At 53.7% G+C, this 19,400-nt stretch overlaps 1 protein-coding gene across 7 annotated transcripts in view; it reads left to right on the plus strand.

The window, feature by feature from the left end:
* Window positions 1–19,400, plus strand: part of DNMT3A (DNA methyltransferase 3 alpha) — a 179,460-nt gene that overhangs the window by 60,120 nt on the left and 99,940 nt on the right. For 5 of the 7 annotated variants that reach the window (XM_069973236.1, XM_069973239.1, XM_069973237.1 and 2 more), the window contains 3 exons: window positions 7,932–8,253; window positions 10,088–10,134; window positions 10,672–10,818. In XM_069973236.1, coding sequence (XP_069829337.1) covers window positions 7,932–8,253; window positions 10,088–10,134; window positions 10,672–10,818 — 516 coding nt within the window. Of the gene's footprint in view, window positions 1–7,931; window positions 8,254–10,087; window positions 10,135–10,671; window positions 10,819–13,790; window positions 13,818–19,400 lie in introns of those variants that run through there. The other 2 variants (XM_069973241.1, XM_069973243.1) reach the window with 2 other exon arrangements.

Raw genomic sequence — 19,400 nt, forward strand, 5'->3', positions numbered from 1 at the left:
CTGCGGTGGTGTTCCTGTGCGGCTTGTCCTGGCGTTACCCCCCCCTTCCCTTCTGCGGTGATGTTCCTGTGCGGCTTGTCCTGGTGTTACCCCTCTTGCCTTCTGCGGTGGTGTTCCTGTGCGGCTTGTCCTGGCGTTACCCCCCCCTTCCCTTCTGCGGTGATGTTCCTGTGCGGCTTGTCCTGGCGTTACCCCCCCTTCCCTTCTGCGGTGGTGTTCCTGTACGGCTTGTCCTGGCGTTACCCCCCTTCCCTTCTGCGGTGGTGTTCCTGTGCGGCTTGTCCTGGCGTTACCCCTCTTCCCTTCTGCGGTGGTGTTCCTGTGCGGCTTGTCCTGGCGTTACCCCTCTTCCCTTCTGCGGTGGTGTTCCTGTGCGGCTTGTCCTGGCGTTACCCCCCCTTCCCTTCTGCGGTGGTGTTCCTGTGCGGCTTGTCCTGGCGTTACCCCCCCTTCCCTTCTGCGGTGGTGTTCCTGTGCGGCTTGTCCTGGCGTTACCCCCCCTTCCCTTCTGCGGTGGTGTTCCTGTGCGGCTTGTCCTGGCGTTACCCCCCTTCCCTTCTGTGGTGGTGTTCCTGTGCGGCTTGTCCTGGCGTTACCCCCCTTCCCTTCTGCGGTGGTGTTCCTGTGCGGCTTGTCCTGGCGTTACCCCCCCCTTCCCTTCTGCGGTGGTGTTCCTGTGCGGCTTGTCCTGGCGTTACCCCTCTTCCCTTCTGCGGTGGTGTTCCTGTGCGGCTTGTCCTGGCGTTACCCCTCTTGCCTTCTGCGGTGGTGTTCCTGTGCGGCTTGTCCTGGTGTTACCCCTCTTCCCTTCTGCGGTGGTGTTCCTGTGCGGCTTGTCCTGGCGTTACCCCCCCTTCCCTTCTGCGGTGGTGTTCCTGTGCGGCTTGTCCTGGCGTTACCCCCCTTCCCTTCTGCGGTGGTGTTCCTGTGCGGCTTGTCCTGGCGTTACCCCCTTCCCTTCTGCGGTGGTGTTCCTGTGCGGCTTGTCCTGGCGTTACCCCCCTTCCCTTCTGCGGTGGTGTTCCTGTGCGGCTTGTCCTGGCGTTACCCCCCTTCCCTTCTGCGGTGGTGTTGCTGTGCGGCTTGTCCTGGCGTTACCCCCCTTCCCTTCTGCGGTGGTGTTCCTGTGCGGCTTGTCCTGGCGTTACCCCCCTTCCCTTCTGCGGTGGTGTTCCTGTGCGGCTTGTCCTGGCGTTACCCCCCCCTTCCCTTCTGCGGTGGTGTTCCTGTGCGGCTTGTCCTGGCGTTACCCCCCCCTTCCCTTCTGCGGTGGTGTTCCTGTGCGGCTTGTCCTGGCGTTACCCCCCTTCCCTTCTGCGGTGGTGTTCCTGTGCGGCTTGTCCTGGCGTTACCCCCCCTTCCCTTCTGCGGTTGTGTTCCTGTGCGGCTTGTCCTGGCGTTACCCCTCTTCCCTTCTGCGGTGGTGTTCCTGTGCGGCTTGTCCTGGCGTTACCCCTCTTCCCTTCTGCGGTGGTGTTCCTGTGCGGCTTGTCCTGGCGTTACCCCTCTTCCCTTCTGCGGTGGTGTTCCTGTGCGGCTTGTCCTGGCGTTACCCCTCTTCCCTTCTGCGGTGGTGTTCCTGTGCGGCTTGTCCTGGCGTTACCCCTCTTCCCTTCTGCGGTGGTGTTCCTGTGCGGCTTGTCCTGGTGTTACCCCTCTTCCCTTCTGCGGTGGTGTTCCTGTGCGGCTTGTCCTGGCGTTACCCCTCTTCCCTTCTGCGGTTGTGTTCCTGTGCAGCCTGTCCTGGCGTTACCCCCTTCCCTTCTGCGGTGGTGTTCCTGTGCGGCTTGTCCTGGCGTTACCCCCCTTCCCTTCTGCGGTGGTGTTCCTGTGCGGCTTGTCCTGGCGTTACCCCTCTTCCCTTCTGCGGTGGTGTTCCTGTGCGGCTTGTCCTGGCGTTACCCCTCTTCCCTTCTGCGGTGGTGTTCCTGTGCGGCTTGTCCTGGCGTTACCCCTCTTCCCTTCTGCGGTGGTGTTCCTGTGCGGCTTGTCCTGGTGTTACCCCTCTTCCCTTCTGCGGTGGTGTTCCTGTGCGGCTTGTCCTGGCGTTACCCCCCTTCCCTTCTGCGGTGGTGTTCCTGTGCGGCTTGTCCTGGCGTTACCCCCCCTTCCCTTCTGCGGTTGTGTTCCTGTGCAGCTTGTCCTGGCGTTACCCCCCCTTCCCTTCTGCGGTGGTGTTCCTGTGCGGCTTGTCCTGGCGTTACCCCCCCTTCCCTTCTGCGGTGGTGTTCCTGTGCGGCTTGTCCTGGCGTTACCCCCCTTCCCTTCTGCGGTGGTGTTCCTGTGCGGCTTGTCCTGGCGTTACCCCCCCCCTTCCCTTCTGCGGTGGTGTTCCTGTGCGGCTTGTCCTGGCGTTACCCCTCTTCCCTTCTGCGGTGGTGTTCCTGTGCGGCTTGTCCTGGCGTTACCCCCCCTTCCCTTCTGCGGTGGTGTTCCTGTGCGGCTTGTCCTGGCGTTACCCCCCCTTCCCTTCTGCGGTGGTGTTCCTGTGCGGCTTGTCCTGGCGTTACCCCCCCTTCCCTTCTGCGGTGGTGTTCCTGTGCGGCTTGTCCTGGTGTTACCCCTCTTCCCTTCTGCGGTGGTGTTCCTGTGCGGCTTGTCCTGGCGTTACCCTTCTTCCCTTCTGCGGTGATGGCGGTGATGACAGGCCCAGGTAATAACTCCTTTCACCTCCACATGAAAGCTGTGCCCGGGGCCAGGGGAGGGGGAGATGACTGATGGAATAGCTCAGTGACATGGCGGGGAGCTGACAGCGACTGCATAGACAGGAGCCAGGAGTCTGACCCTGCCAGACAAACCGCACCGCACACCTCACCGCAACACAAGTGCCCTGACCGCCAGCAGTATCCCACCAGAGAAGAGGATGGGGCAAGAAAAGTCCACCTCTCTGCCTCCAAACCATGACTCTTGGGTGGGGGGTCTTGTGGCCCCATGGACAATAGGGGATACTCCTGGGAAACAATGTCATCCAATCAACTGGGGTCAGAAAGTTAGATGTAATTTACTGTAAAAAATCTCCAGTCTTCCAGTACTTATCAGCCGCTGTATGTCCTGCAGGAAGTGGTGTATTCTCTCCAGTCTGACACCGTGCTCTCTGCTGCCACCTCTGTCCATGTCAGGAACTGTCCAGAGCAGGAGAGGTTTTCTATGGGGATTTGCTGCTGCTCTGGACAGTTCCTGTCATGGACAGAGGTGGCAGCAGAGAGCACTGCAGGACCATTCCCTGCAGGACATGCAGCAGCTGATACGTACTTGAAGACAGGAGATTTTTTTTTTAGGGAATCTAAGAGCCGCTTAGAGGACGGTAACTTGCTCTTATGTTCCCGCAGTTCCGGGGACAGTAAGAATGGAGGCCGCTTTCTCATCTTCATCCTCATTTTTAGGAAATCCCTTAAAGGAAAACTCCAGAATTAGATAAAAAGAGAAAGGGATGCAGTGGAAGCAACTCACCAAGCGTCTGTTTTCTGTGGGTTTGTGATCCTGTCTCCTACTATGTCCATATCCACTACCTGGTTGATCAGCTGATCAGTACTACAGGTCCCAGAATCTCTCTATCATGGGCAGCGACCCTTCCCGTGCCGCCCATCCATCCAGTTCTCCACCCAAAGCTGCTGCAGAACATCTCAGCGCACAGTTGCTCTGCAGCCAGTTAATCAGTGGTACTTGCTGCATTTATTCCCTGTCTGCTCTTCAGCCTATGGCATTGCTCAGCACCTATTGAATATATATATAGTATATAGCTCAGAGACAAGATACGGCCAGGACGTCAGAGGATGATGTGTTGTCTCAGGAGAGAGGGAGGTGCTGGAGACAACACCACACTGACCATGAGAGGACTACACAACCTCCTGTCAGGGGGCAGCCGTCCTGCAGCCACTACTATTAGCAGTAACACTGTTAGTAAGTTGTGTGTCTTGGGGTGGACAAGCATTGTGACCAGATGGCGTCCGCTTCTCTCCCCATGGCGTCCCCTCTCCTCTCCATAGTGGCTGCCGTCTGTGGAGATGGTCAAGGATTGCACCCCCCTAATATTCCCATGGGACAGGACACCAGCCCCCGTGGAGCTCTCCACCATTATGGGGACAGAACTGCTCCGCCCAAGGTTTGGTTTTGGTGGAGTATATGGACGCTTATAATGGCTGAGGAATACAGAATGCCTCTAGTCAGTGACATCCCATAATGCCTCTAGTCAGTGACATCCCATAATGCCTCTAGTCAGTGACATCCCATAATGCCTCTAGTCAGTGGTATCCCATAATGCCTCTAGTCAGTGGTATCCCATAATGCCTCTAGTCAGTGACATCCCATAATGCCTCTAGTCAGTGACATCCCATAATGCCTCTAGTCAGTGGTATCCCATAATGCCTCTAGTCAGTGACATCCCATAATGCCTCTAGTCAGTGGTATCCCATAATGCCTCTAGTCAGTGACATCCCATAATGCCTCTAGTCAGTGACATCCCATAACGCCTCTAGTCAGTGACATCCCATAATGCCTCTAGTCAGTGGTATCCCATAATGCCTCTAGTCAGTGACATCCCATAATGCCTCTAGTCAGTGGTATCCCATAATGCCTCTAGTCAGTGACATCCCATAATGCCTCTAGTCAGTGACATCCCATAATGCCTCTAGTCAGTGGTATCCCATAATGCCTCTAGTCAGTGACATCCCATAATGCCTCTAGTCAGTGGTATCCCATAATGCCTCTAGTCAGTGACATCCCATAATGCCTCTAGTCAGTGACATCCCATAATGCCTCTAGTCAGTGACATCCCATAATGCCTCTAGTCAGTGGTATCCCATAATGCCTCTAGTCAGTGGTATCCCATAATGCCTCTAGTCAGTGGTATCCCATAATGCCTCTAGTCAGTGGTATCCTATAATGCCTTGTATTAGCGGCATCCCATAATACCTTGTATCAGCGACATCCCATAATGCTTTGTATCAGTGGTATCCCATAATGCCTCTAGTTGGTGACATCCCATAATACCTTGTATCAGCTGCATCCCATAATGCTTTGTATCAGTGACATCCCATAATGCTTTGTATCAGTGACATCCCATAATGCCTCTAGTTGGTGGCATCCCATAATGCCTCTAGTTGGTGACATCCCATAATGCCTTGTATTAGCGGCATCCCATAATACCTTGTATCAGCGACATCCCATAATACCTTGTATCAGCGACATCCCATAATACCTTGTATCAGCGACATCCCATAATGCTTTGTATCAGTGACATCCCATAATGCCTCTAGTTGGTGACATCCCATAATACCTTGTATCAGCTGCATCCCATAATACCTTGTATCAGCGACATCCCATAATGCTTTGTATCAGTGACATCCCATAATGCCTCTAGTTGGTGACATCCCATAATGCCTTGTGCTGCTCTTGGTCCCGGCAGTGATGGAGTTAATGCGTCCGTCATAGACTGGTCCCCCGTAGCGCACCCCATAAATCTCTCCTCCACACTATTATTACAGGTGTCATTGCTGGGGATGGGTCACACCTGCACACCCCCCGGCAGCCGCCCGCATGCAATATATACGCTGTATCCACCAAGGAGTATATAGATGGCTTGGACAGTATATAACTATGAGGGGGGGAGGGGGGGTGATGCTGCAGACAGGAGGGTCCTCATATATTCAACTCTATCATCGCTGCCTGTGTTATACTAAGAGGGGGGGTGGGGGGGCCAGCCCTGTCTATACTACCCCTGCTGTGACTACTCTTATATATAACTGCTATATGTACAGCTCCGGAGGATGAGACATGGTGTAACAGCAGAATAGTGAGTGCAGCTCCGGAGGATGAGACATGGTGTAACAGCAGAATAGTGAGTGCAGCTCCGGAGGATGAGACATGGTGTAACAGCAGAATAGTGAGTGCAGCTCTGGAGGATGAGACATGGTGTAACAGCAGAATAGTGAGTGCAGCTCCGGAGGATGAGACATGGTGTAACAGCAGAATAGTGAGTGCAGCTCTGGAGGAGGAGACAGGATGTAACAGCAGAATAGTGAGTGCAGCTCTGGAGGATGAGACAGGATGTAACAGCAGAATAGTGAGTGCAGCTCTGGAGGATGAGATATGATGTTACAGCAGAATAGTGAGTGCAGCTCCGGAGGATGAGACATGATGTAACAGCAGAATAGTGAGTGCAGCTCCGGAGGATGAGACATGGTGTAACAGCAGAATAGTCAGTGCAGCTCCGGAGGATGAGACATGGTGTAACAGCAGAATAGTGAGTGCAGCTCTGGAGGATGAGACATGATGTAACAGCAGAATAGTGAGTGCAGCTCCGGAGGATGAGACATGGTGTAACAGCAGAATAGTGAGTGCAGCTCCGGAGGATGAGACATGGTGTAACAGCAGAATAGTGAGTGCAGCTCCGGAGGATGAGACATGGTGTAACAGCAGAATAGTGAGTGCAGCTCCGGAGGATGAGACATGGTGTAACAGCAGAATAGTGAGTGCAGCTCTGGAGGATGAGACAGGATGTAACAGCAGAATAGTGAGTGCAGCTCTGGAGGATGCGACAGGATGTAACAGCAGAATAGTGAGTGCAGCTCTGGAGGATGAGACATGGTGTAACAGCAGAATAGTGAGTGCAGCTCTGGAGGATGAGACATGGTGTAACAGCAGAATAGTGAGTGCAGCTCTGGAGGATGAGAGGATGTAACAGCAGAACAGTGAGTGCAGCTCTGGAGGATGAGACATGATGTAACAGCAGAATAGTGAGTGCAGCTCTGGAGGATGATGCGACAGGATGTAACAGCAGAATAGTGAGTGCAGCTCTGGAGGATGAGATATGATGTAACAGCAGAATAGTGAGTGCAGCTCTGGAGGATGAGACATGATGTAACAGCAGAATAGTGAGTGCAGCTCTGGAGGATGAGACATGATGTAACAGCAGAATAGTGAGAGCAGCTCAGGAGGATGAGACATGATGTAACAGCAGAATAGTGAGTGCAGCTCTGGAGGATGAGATATGATGTAACAGCAGAATAGTGAGTGCAGCTCTGGAGGATGAGACATGATGTAACAGCAGAATAGTGAGAGCAGCTCAGGAGGATGAGACATGATGTAACAGCAGAATAGTGAGTGCAGCTCTGGAGGATGAGATATGATGTAACAGCAGAATAGTGAGTGCAGCTCTGGAGGATGAGACATGAAGTAACAGCAGAATAGTGAGAGCAGCTCAGGAGGATGAGACATGATGTAACAGCAGAATAGTGAGTGCAGCTCTGGAGGTGACTGAAGCATAAGACACATATCTTCTGCTGCAGTCACAACCAGAGCCGCAATCATAATTCTGCATTTCTCTGTGTATTTTTTTAATAAGCCCACCTTTAACAGTCAGGATGTCTGCTGCGTTGCATTCTGGTAGATGCAAATGTACATTTTGGTTCTCCAGGTGCACACAGCAAGAATAAGAACAGAGAGCGACAGAATAGTGAGTGCAGCTCTGGAGGATGAGACATGATGTAAGGGTATGTGCACACTATGGAATCCAGACAGAAAATCCGTTGTGGATTCCGCAGCTCGCGCCCGCTCGTGACCTCGGCTAAGCGCGTGGGTCTCCGCCTGTGCCATAGACTCCATTCTATGCACAGGTGGATTCCGCCGTCCGTCCAAAGAATTAACCCCTTCATTGTTAGGACAGCCGGTGGAATGCGCGCACCTGCCACAGTCTACGAGCGGGTGCGAGCTGCGGAATCCGCAACTGATTTTCCGGCGGGATTCCGTAGTGTGCACATACCCTTACAGCAGAATAGTGAGTGCAGCTCTGGAGCATAATACATCTGAATAGAATCTTAAGCATGCTGCCTGTAGGTGACTCGGTATCTAGGGGGCTCCGGGGGTGGGCGCCCCTCTGTAATTCCTTATCTCCACCACCATCCCCTACTTTATCCGCTCTCTCTGTTTTGCAGGTGGAAAGCGTCGGTGCATCCAAAGACAATGCCTCAGTCCCTAAGTGCCACACGTCCCCGAAAACCAGCCGCCCAGATCATGTGCCCAACGGGGAGATGGAGGCGGCCGCACCCCAGCTAAAGCCTGAGGCACCCGAGAGGCCCAGAGCCCAGCCCAGCCCAGAGGAGAAGAGGAGCGCTCACCAGGAGGAGGAGGAAGAGAGGGCAGAGGAGGCCATGGAGAACGGCCGCTGCTTGCTGAGCGATGAGCCCGACTCTCAGGACGGGGAGGAGTGCTCAGCCAATAGGAGGAGAGGGAGGAGGGGCCAAGAAGACGACAAGAGTAAGTACCCTTCCACTGCCTTATAATACCGGGCAATAGAGGATTGTACCCTGACCCCAGCATGTAGGGGGAGAAGGAGGACGAGGAGATGATGGGGGGGGGGGGGGCGAGGAGATGAATGGGGGGGGGGGGCGAGGAGATGATGGGGGGGGGGGGGCGAGGAGATGATGGGGGGGGGGGGGCGAGGAGATGATGGGGGGGGGGGCGAGGAGATGATGGGGGGGGGGCGGGGAGATGATGGGGGGGGGGGACATGATGGGGGCAAGGTGAGCGGGGAGATGATGGGAGGAGGAGGACGAGGAGATGATGGGGGGGGGGACATGATGGGGGCAAGGTGAGCGGGGAGATGATGGGGAGGAGGAGGACGAGGAGATGATGGGGAGGGGGGGGGACGAGGAGATGATGGGGGGGGGGAGTACGGGGAGATGATGGGGGGGGGACATGATGGGGGCAAGGTGAGCGGGGAGATGATGGGGAGGAGGAGGACGAGGAGATGATGGGGAGGGGGGGGACGAGGAGATGATGGGGGGGGGGGAGGACGGGGAGATGATGGGGGGGGGGGAGGACGGGGAGATGATGGGGGGGGGACGAGGAGATGATGGGGGGGGGCGAGGAGATGATGGGGGGGGGGCGAGGAGATGATGGGGGCAAGGTGAGCGGGGAGATGATGGGGAGGAGGAGGACGAGGAGATGATGGGGGGGGACATGATGGGGGCAAGGTGAGCGGGGAGATGATGGGGAGGAGGAGGACGAGGAGATGATGGGGGGGGACATGATGGGGGCAAGGTGAGCGGGGAGATGATGGGGAGGAGGAGGACGATGAGATGATGGGGGGGGGAGGACAGGAACATGATGGGGGGGGGAGGACGAGGAGATGATGGGGGAGAAGGAGGACGGGGAGATGATGGGGGGGGAGGACGAGGAGATGATGGGGGGGGACGAGGAGATGATGGGGGGGGACGAGGAGATGATGGGGGGGGGCGAGGAGATGATGGGGGGGAGGACAGGGAGATGATGGGGGCAAGGTGAGCGGGGAGATGATGGGGGGAAGGAGGATGACGAGGAGATGATGGGGGAGAAGGAGGACGGGGACATGATGGGGGGGGAGGACATGATGGGGGCAAGGTGAGCGGGGAGATGATGGGGAGAAGGAGGATGAGGAGATGATGGGGGGGGGGGACATGATGGGGGCAAGGTGAGTGGGGAGATGATGGGAAGAAGGAGGATGAGGAGATGATGGGGGGGGAGGACATGATGGGGGCAAGGTGAGTGGGGAGATGATGGGGGGAAGGAGGACGAGGAGATGATGCAGGGGAGGACATGATGGGGGCAAGGTGAGTGGGGAGATGATGGGGGGACGGGGAGATGATGCAGGGGAGGAGGATGAGGAGATGATGGGGGGAAGGAGGATGAGGAGATGATGGGGGGGGGCGGGGAGATGATGGGGGGGAAGGAGGATGAGGAGATGATGGGGGGGAAGGAGGACGAGGAGATGATGGGGGGGCAGGGAGATGATGGGGGGGAAGGAGGATGAGGAGATGATGGGGGGGGAGGACGGGAACATGATGGGGGGGGGAGGACGGGGAGATGATGGGGGGAAGGAGGATGAGGAGATGATGGGGGGGGGGAGGACGGGAACATGATGGGGGGGGAGGACGGGGAGATGATGGGGGGAAGGAGGACAGGGAGATGATGGGGGGAAGGAGGACAGGGAGATGATGGGGGGAGATGATGGGGGGGAAGGTGGGCGGAGAGATGATGGGGGGCGGGGAGACGATGGGGGGGGGGTTGTCACAGTGTTTCATCTTCTGACTTTCTATTCTCCTTCTTTCAGATAAAGAAGAAAGAGAAGACGAGGACCAAGATTCCCCCAAATCAGAGGTGAGGCCGGAGCTGCACTCACGTGTTCTCTGGGATGCAGTCAATAAAGTTTGTTGATGACAATGCTTTATGTACTGATGTAGTAGGAAAGCTCCACGTATCAGTACTGGTGTCCGTATCAACCAATCAGGGATTAGCGTTTGCGCTGCCACATAGAATGGGACATAATTAAAGGAACCGTCCAGTTCCTCCAGGACCCACCCTCCTTATGTTAAGTGTTGGTAACCTCCCATGATGCATCACTCATCTACTGATTTCAGCATGGGCGGAGCTTGATTGTCACCTGACTGGTGAAGTCTGTGTCTGGAAAGTGATATTACATAAGGGGGCGGAGTCTGGCACAACCTGTGAGACAGAAGTTCACATGGCGATAGCTTATAATTTAGCGAGGGGAGGGGCTGGCTTTGGCGGCAGGGCTCGATGGACCCTTGTGCCGTTGGGCCCCATTTTTCGGTATCATTTTCAGCAGCCATTGTGGTTGCACAGTCCTTGGTCCCTATAACTCAGATGGTCTTTTTTTTTTTTTTTTTTGCGCAGGGTTACCGCTGCCGGCTGCGTGGAGGGCTGGGCTGGGAGTCTGGTCTGCGTCAGAGGCCTATGCCAAGGCTGCCATTCCAGGCTGGGGACCCATATTACATCAGCAAGAGGAAGAGAGATGAGTGGCTGGCCCGCTGGAAGAAAGAGGTAGGGACAGATCCCCGCCCCGGCTCCTGGTGGGAGGTCCTAGCCTGGCCACTCCCCTGCACAGCCCTAGCCTAGGCCCTCCTCCCCCCACACAGCCCTCGCCTGGGCCCTCCTCCCCCCACACAGCTCTCGCCTGGGCCCTCCTCCCCCCACACAGCTCTCGCCTGGGCCCTCCTCCCCCCGCACAGCCCTCGCCTGGGCCCTCCTCCCCGCGCAAGCCGTCGCCTGGGCCCTCCTCTCCACGCACAGCCCACACCTGGGCCCTCCTCGCCACGCACAGCCCTAGCCTAGGCCCTCTTCCTTCCGCACAGCCCTCGCCTTGGCTCTCCCCCCCACGCACAGCCCTAGCCTAAGCCCTCTTCCTTCCGCACAGCCCTCGTCTTGGCTCTCCCCCAACCCTAGCCTTGGCCCTCCTCCCCCGCAGAGCCCTAGCCTGGGCCCTCCTCCCCCGCAGAGCCCTAGCCTGAGCCCTTCTCTCCCCGTACAGCCCTCACCTGGACCCTCCCCCGCCCCCCCCCCCTCCTCTCACCGTACAGCCTTCACCTGGACCCCCTTACCCCCTCCTCCCCACGCACAGCCCTAGCCTAGGCCCTCTTCCTTGCGCACAGCCCTCGTCTTGGCTCTCCCCCAACCCTAGCCTTGGCCCTCCTCCCCCGCAGAGCCCTAGCCTGGGCCCTCCTCCCCCGCAGAGCCCTAGCCTGAGCCCTTCTCTCCCCGTACAGCCCTCACCTGGACCCTCCCCCGCCCCCCCTCCTCTCACTGTACAGCCTTCACCTGGACCCCCTTACCCCCTCCTCTCCCCGCACAGCCCTCACCTGGGCCCTCCACCACCAGCACAGCCCTTTTATTGCTGATTCTGCTATAAACAGACACCCGAATGTGACTGATCCCACACATCAGTCTGTGTCACTGTATAACACTAATTGGGGTCCAGAGGAGATGGGTAATAACTATGGCCGCGTTCTGCCATGTGGTTGTCACTCTGCTTAGGGTTAATGGCAGCCAGGGTGTTCCTCAGGAGTCTGGGAAAGCTGGGTGACATCCTGGTGGGGGCTGTAATGGTGGACATGTCACTGATCCCTCTTAGATCTGGATATAGACCCTGAATTATGGGAAGAAGTGACTTGTGTGACCTCACCTGTGACTGGTCTGTGTGACCTCACCTGTGACTGGTCTGTGTGACCTCACCTGTGACTGGTCTGTGTGACCTCACCTGTGACTGGTCCGTGTGACCTCACCGGTGACTGGTCCGTGTGACCTCGCCTGTGACTGGTCCGTGTGACCTTGCCTGTGACTGGTCCGTGTGACCTTGCCTGTGACTGGTCCGTGTGACCTCGCCTGTGACTGGTCCGTGTGACCTCGACTGTGACTGGTCCGTGTGACATCGCCTGTGACTGGTCCGTGTGTGACTAGTCTGGTCTCTGCACACGTTATGGGTGTCCCCCACTCTCGGTAACCTGTAGTGACTGTCAGGTGTACAGCGTCTCCTATAGTCATGTGATTTTATATAATTTATTATTAGATAGGCTCCCAGGCTGCGCAGTCACATGACTAAAATCCCTGCCCCCTCCTCACGTTCTCTCTTGCAGGGGCTGCGGTCTGTCTTGCAGGGGCTGTGATCTCTCTCTTGCAGGGGTTGCAGTCTCTCTTGCAGGGGCTGAGGTCTCTCATGCAGGAGCTGCGGTCTTTCTCTTGCAGGGGCTGCGGTCTCTCATGCTGGGGCTGCGTTCTTTCTCTTGCAGGGGCTGTGGTCTCTCTCATGCAGGGGCTGTCGTCTCTCTTGCAGGGGCTGCAGTCTGTCATGCAGGGGCTGTCGTCTCTCTTGCAGGGGCTGCAGTCTGTCATGCAGGGACTGCGCTCTCACGTGCAGTGGCTGCGCTCTCTCGTGCAGGGGCTGCGGTCTGTCTTGCAGGGGCTGCGGTCTCTCTTGCAGGGGCTGCGGTCTCTCTCTTGTGCTGGGTGTAGTCTCTTGCAGGGGCTACGGTCTCTCTCTTGCAGGGGCTGCAGTCTCTCTTGCAGTCTGTCATGCAGAGGCTGCAGTCTCTTGCAGGGGCTGCGGTCTCTTGTGCTGGGTGTAGTCTCTTGCAGGGGCTGCGGTATCTCTCTTTCAGGGGTTGCGGTCTCTCGTGCAGGGGCTGCGATCTCTCTCTTGTGCTGGGTGCAGTCTCTAGCAGGGGCTGCAGTCTGTCATGCAGGGGCTGCGGTCTGTCTTGCAGGGGCTGCAGTCTCTCTCTTGTGCTGGGTGTAGTCTCTTGCAGGGGCTGCGGTCTCTCTCTTGCAGGGGCTGCAGTCTCTCTCTTGCAGGGGCTGCGGTCTATCTCTTGAAGGGGCTGCAGTTTCTCATGCAGGGGCTGCGGTCTGTCTTGCAGGGGCTGCGGTCTCTCTTGTGCTGGGTGTAGTCTCTTGCAGGGGCTGCGGTCTCTCTCTTGCAGGGGCTGCGGTCTCTCTCTTGCAGGGGCTGCAGTCTCATGCAGGGGCTGCGGTCTCTCTCTTGCAGGGGCTGCAGTCTCATGCAGGGGCTGCGGTCTCTCTCTTGCAGGGGCTGCAGTCTCATGCAGGGGCTGCAGTCTCATGCAGGGGCTGCGGTCTCTCTCTTGCAGGGGCTGCAGTCTCATGCAGGGGCTGAGGTCTCTTCTCTCTTGCAGGGGCTGCAGTCTCATGCAGGGGCTGAGGTCTCTTCTCTCTTGCAGGGGCTGCAGTCTCATGCAGGGGCTGAGGTCTCTTCTCTCTTGCAGGGGCTGCAGTCTCATGCAGGGGCTGCGGTCTCTCTCTTGCAGGGGCTGCAGTCTCATGCAGGGGCTGCGGTCTCTTTCTTGCAGGGGCTGCGGTCTCTCATGCAGGGGCTGCGGTCTCTGTTGCAGGGAGCGCTCTCGCTCTTTCAGACTTCAGAGGCCGGGGCCCAGTCGGGAATCTCCAGTGCACAATGAGTTTGTGCTGCAGACACATCACTGGCGTCTCCGTGGTAACCAGCGCTGCGCAGCGACACTGCCGAAATCAAGGTGGCTTTTTATAGAACATATTGCTGCAATCGTTTCCTGCACAAAGGGGCCCCGCTCCGAGACCGCCAGGGATTCACTTAACCCTCGCCTCCCTGCTGCCCGGTGACAGCCGCCTCACCTCATGGAGTATTCCTGCGGGGGCAACTCCTCATGGTACAGAAGCCATAGTGCCCCCCAATATATAGCCCCCCTAAAGATGTAGTGCCCCCCTAAAGATGTAGTGCCCCCCCCAATATATAGCCCCCCTAAAGATGTAGTGCCCCCCCCCAATATATAGCCCCCTAAAGATGTAGTGCCCCCCCCCTCAATATATAGCCCCCTAAAGATGTAGTGCCCCCAATATATAGCCCCATAAAGATGTATTGCCCCCCAATATATAGCTCCCTAAAGATGTAGTGCCCCCCAATATATAGCCCCTAAAGATGTAATGCCCCCAATATATAGCCCCATAAAGATGTAGTGCCCCCCAATATATAGCCCCATAAAGATGTAGTGCCCCCAAAAAAATATATAGCCCCCCTAAAGATGTAGTGCCCCCAATATATAGCCTCCCTAAAGATGTAGTGCCCCCAATATATAGCCTCCCTAAAGATGTAGTGCCCCCAATATATAGCTTCCTAAAGATGTAGTGCTCCAATATATAGCCCCATAAAGATGTAGTGCCCCCAATATATAGCCCCCCTAAAGATGTAGTGCCCCCAATATATAGCCCCCCTAAAGATGTAGTGCCCCCAATATATAGCCCCCTAAAGATGTAGTGCCCCCAATATATAGCCCCATAAAGATGTATTGCCCCCCAATATATAGCTCCCTAAAGATGTAGTGCCCCCCAATATATAGCCCCTAAAGATGTAATGCCCCCAATATATAGCCCCATAAAGATGTAGTGCCCCCCAATATATAGCCCCATAAAGATGTAGTGCCCCCCAATATATAGCCCCCCTAAAGATGTAGTGCCCCCAATATATAGCCTCCCTAAAGATGTAGTGCCCCCAATATATAGCCTCCCTAAAGATGTAGTGCCCCCAATATATAGCTTCCTAAAGATGTAGTGCTCCAATATATAGCCCCATAAAGATGTAGTGCCCCCAATATATAGCCCCCCTAAAGATGTAGTGCCCCCAATATATAGCCCCCCTAAAGATGTAGTGCCCCCAATATATAGCCCCCCTAAAGATGTAGTGCCCCCAATATATAGCCTCCCTAAAGATGTAGTGCCCCCCAATATATAGCCCCCTAAAGATGTAATTCCCCCCAATATATACCCCCCCTAAAGATGTAGTGCCCACCTAAAGATGTAGTGCCCCCAATATATAGCTCCATAAAGATGTAGTGTCCCAATATATAGCCCCCTAAAGATGTAGTGCCCCCCAATATATAGCCCCATAAAGATGTAGTGCCCCCCAATATATAGCTCCCTAAAGATGTAGTGCCTCCCAATATATAGCCCCATAAAGATGTAGTGCCCCCAATATATAGCCCCCCTAAAGATATATAGCCCCCTAAAGATGTAGTGCCCCCCAATATGTAGCCCCATAAAGATGTAGTGCCCCCCAATATATAGCCCCATAAAGATGTAGTGCCCCCCAATATATAGCCCCATAAAGATGTAGTGCCCCCCAATATATAGCTCCCTAAAGATGTAGTGCCTCCCAATATATAGCCCCATAAAGATGTATTGCCCCCCAATATATAGCTCCCTAAAGATGTAGTGCCTCCCAATATATAGCCCCATAAAGATGTATTGCCCCCCAATATATAGCTCCCTAAAGATGTAGTGCCCCCCAATATATAGCTCCCTAAAGATGTAGTGCCCCCCAATATATAGCTCCATAAAGATGTAGTGCCCCCCAATATATAGCTCCCTAAAGATGTAGTGCCCCCCAATATATAGCTCCCTAAAGATGTAGTGCCCCCCAATATATAGCTCCATAAAGATGTAGTGCCCCCCAATATATAGCTCCATAAAGATGTAGTGCCCCCCAATATATAGCAGCACACCCAAATTAGGGCCAATAGCCCAAACACACACCTACATGGTCCCTAAGTCTAAAATATAGCTTTTAATTGGCTCTTATTAAAACGTATACTGTGTATAACTGCTAGTTTAAAACACACACACACCCCCGTCCCGTTCCTATAATATAATAGGTACGTCCCTAATAGGGATGAAGTGAAGAGGGTAGCTGCAGACTATTCTCTGATCACAACTAGTAATATATGTATATGACACTGGGACGGATTGAGGTATATTAAAACAAAAACCGCATAGCCCCTCAACTAGTTTCACCCAATCATAAGCCCTTATAAGCCCTCCTCCTGATGACGCCCATGATTGGGTGAAACTAGTTGAGGGGCTATGCGGTTTTTGTTTTAATATACCTCAATCCGTCCCAGTGTCATATACATATATTACTAGTTGTGATCAGAGAATAGTCTGCAGCTACCCTCTTCACTTCATCCCTATTAGGGACGTACCTATTATATTATAGGAACGGGACGGGGGTGTGTGTGTGTTTTAAACTAGCAGTTATACACAGTATACGTTTTAATAAGAGCCAATTAAAAGCTATATTTTAGACTTAGGGACCATGTAGGTGTGTGTTTGGGCTATTGGCCCTAATTTGGGTGTGCTGTTAAGTATCCACCTAGTGGTATCCCTATAGGCACCCAGTGTGTGTTTTCCCCAATATATAGCTCCCTAAAGATGTAGTGCCCCCCAATATATAGCACCATAAAGATGTAGTGCCCCCCAATATATAGCCCCATAAAGATGTAGTGCCCAACCAATATATAGCTCCCTAAAGATGTAGTGCCCCCAATATATAGCCCCCCTAAAGATATATAGCCCCCTAAAGATGTAGTGCCCCCTAAAGATGTAGTGCCCCCTAAAGATATATAGCCCCCTAAAGATGTAGTGCCCCAATATATAGCCCCATAAAGATGTAGTGCCCCCCAATATATAGCCCCATAAAGATGTAGTGCCCCCCAATATGTAGCCCCATAAAGATGTAGTGCCCCCCAATATATAGCTCCCTAAAGATGTAGTGCCCCCCAATATGTAGCCCCATAAATATGTAGTGCCCCCAATATATAGCCCCATAAAGATGTAGTGCCCCCCAATATATAGCCCCATAAAGATGTAGTGCCCCCAATATATAGCCCCATAAAGATGTATTGCCCCCCAATATATAGATCCCTAAAGATGTAGTGCCCCCCAATATATAGCTCCCTAAAGATGTAGTGCCCCCCCAATATATAGCTCCATAAAGATGTAGTGCCCCCCAATATATAGCCCCCCTAAAGATGTAGTGCCCCCCGATATATAGCTCCCTAAAGATGTAGTGCCCCCAATATATAGCCCCATAAAGATGTAGTGCCCCCCAATATATAGCCCCATAAAGATGTAGTGCCCCCAATATATAGCCCCATAAAGATGTATTGCCCCCCAATATATAGATCCCTAAAGATGCAGTGCCCCCCAATATATAGCTCCCTAAAGATGTAGTGCCCCCAATATATAGCCCCCTAAAGATGTAGTGCCCCCCAATATATAGCCCCCCTAAAGATGTAGTGCCCCCCGATATATAGCTCCCTAAAGATGTAGTGCCCCCAATATATAGCCCCATAAAGATGTAGTGCCCCCCAATATATAGCCCCATAAAGATGTAGTGCCCCCAATATATAGCCCCATAAAGATGTATTGCCCCCCAATATATAGATCCCTAAAGATGCAGTGCCCCCCAATATATAGCTCCCTAAAGATGTAGTGCCCCCCCAATATATAGCTCCATAAAGATGTAGTGCCCCCCAATATATAGCCCCCCTAAAGATGTAGTGCCCCCCGATATATAGCTCCCTAAAGATGTAGTGCCCCCAATATATAGCCCCATAAAGATGTAGTGCCCCCCAATATATAGCCCCATAAAGATGTAGTGCCCCCCCAATATATAGCCCCATAAAGATGTAGTGCCCCAATATATAGCCCCATAAAGATGTAGTGCCCCCCAATATATAGCCCCATAAAGATGTAGTGCCCCCCAATATATAGCCCCATAAAGATGTAGTGCCCCAATATATAGCCCCATAAAGATGTAGTGCCCCCCAATATATAGCCCCATAAAGATGTAGTGCCCCCCAATATATAGCCACATAAAGATGTAGTGCCCAACCAATATATAGCTCCCTAAAGATGTAGTGCCTCCCAATATATAGCCCCATAAAGATGTAGTTCCCACAATATATAGCCCCCCTAAAGATATATAGCCCCCTAAAGATGTAGTGCCCCCCAATATATAGCCCCATAAAGATGTAGTGCCCCCCAATATATAGCCCCATAAAGATGTAGTGCCCCCCAATATATAGCCCCATAAAGATGTAGTGCCCCCCAATATATAGCCCCATAAAGATGTAGTGCCCCCCAATATGTAGCCCCATAAAGATGTAGTGCCCCCAATATATAGCCCCATAAAGATGTAGTGCCCCCAATATATAGCTCCCTAAAGATGTAGTGCCCCCCAATATGTAGCCCCATAAATATGTAGTGCCCCCCCAATATATAGCCCCATAAAGATGTAGTGCCCCCCCAATATATAGCCCCATAAAGATGTAGTGCCCCCCAATATATAGCCCCATAAAGATGTAGTGCCCCAATATATAGCTCCATAAAGATGTAGTGCCCCCCAATATATAGCTCCCTAAAGATGTAGTGCCCCCCAATATATAGCCCCATAAAGATGTAGTGCCCCCAATATATAGCCCCATAAAGATGTATTGCCCCCCAATATATAGATCCCTAAAGATGCAGTGCCCCCCCAATATATAGATCCCTAAAGATGCAGTGCCCCCCAATATATAGCTCCCTAAAGATGTAGTGCCCCCCCAATATATAGCTCCATAAAGATGTAGTGCCCCCCAGCCAAACGGGTTCTAATGCGAGAATGGATCAACTCTACAATGCCAACGATCGTGACGGTGATAGAGGATCTGAAATTCTTCCTGGCCGCAGATAGATTAGAGGCGGAACGGAACACTGAGAAACATGCTCAGAAATTTTTCCAGAAATGGCGAATCTTTCTCTTGTCGCATTTTACCGCACCACAGGTCCATACCTTCGTCTACCCATACCGATTGTCCACCTGGTACCTGAAAGAGGATATCTGTGGCAGACTGGGTGGGCTCCGCTTACCTACCTGATCACGACACCCCCTAACTAGCTGGGTGGATAACGGAGCCGATTAGCTGGCTGCTGCCTAAGCCCGCTTCCTGATAGGCTTTCCTCTCCTCCCCCCCCCCCCCCCGTTCTCTTATGCTTCTATCCTCCTCTTCACTTTCCTCCCCCTTCTTTGTCTCCTGTTGTGTCTCCCCTTGTTTGGTGTTCTTAATGGACGTTTTATTTTAGTTCACTTTTGGGCCCTTTGGGGTCGCATATCTTTATGACCATAAGATGCGATTGTTGCGTTTCTATGGTTGCTTGGGGACGAATTCCCCAACTAGACTTATTATCGGCCAGAGACTGGCCAGGCTTTCTTCGACTGCTATATTTTATTGTACTGCATACTATCCATGTTTCCTTCATGTTTT

Source organism: Dendropsophus ebraccatus, chromosome 6 (assembly GCF_027789765.1).
Source record: "Dendropsophus ebraccatus isolate aDenEbr1 chromosome 6, aDenEbr1.pat, whole genome shotgun sequence".
Lineage (NCBI taxonomy): Eukaryota > Metazoa > Chordata > Amphibia > Anura > Hylidae > Dendropsophus > Dendropsophus ebraccatus.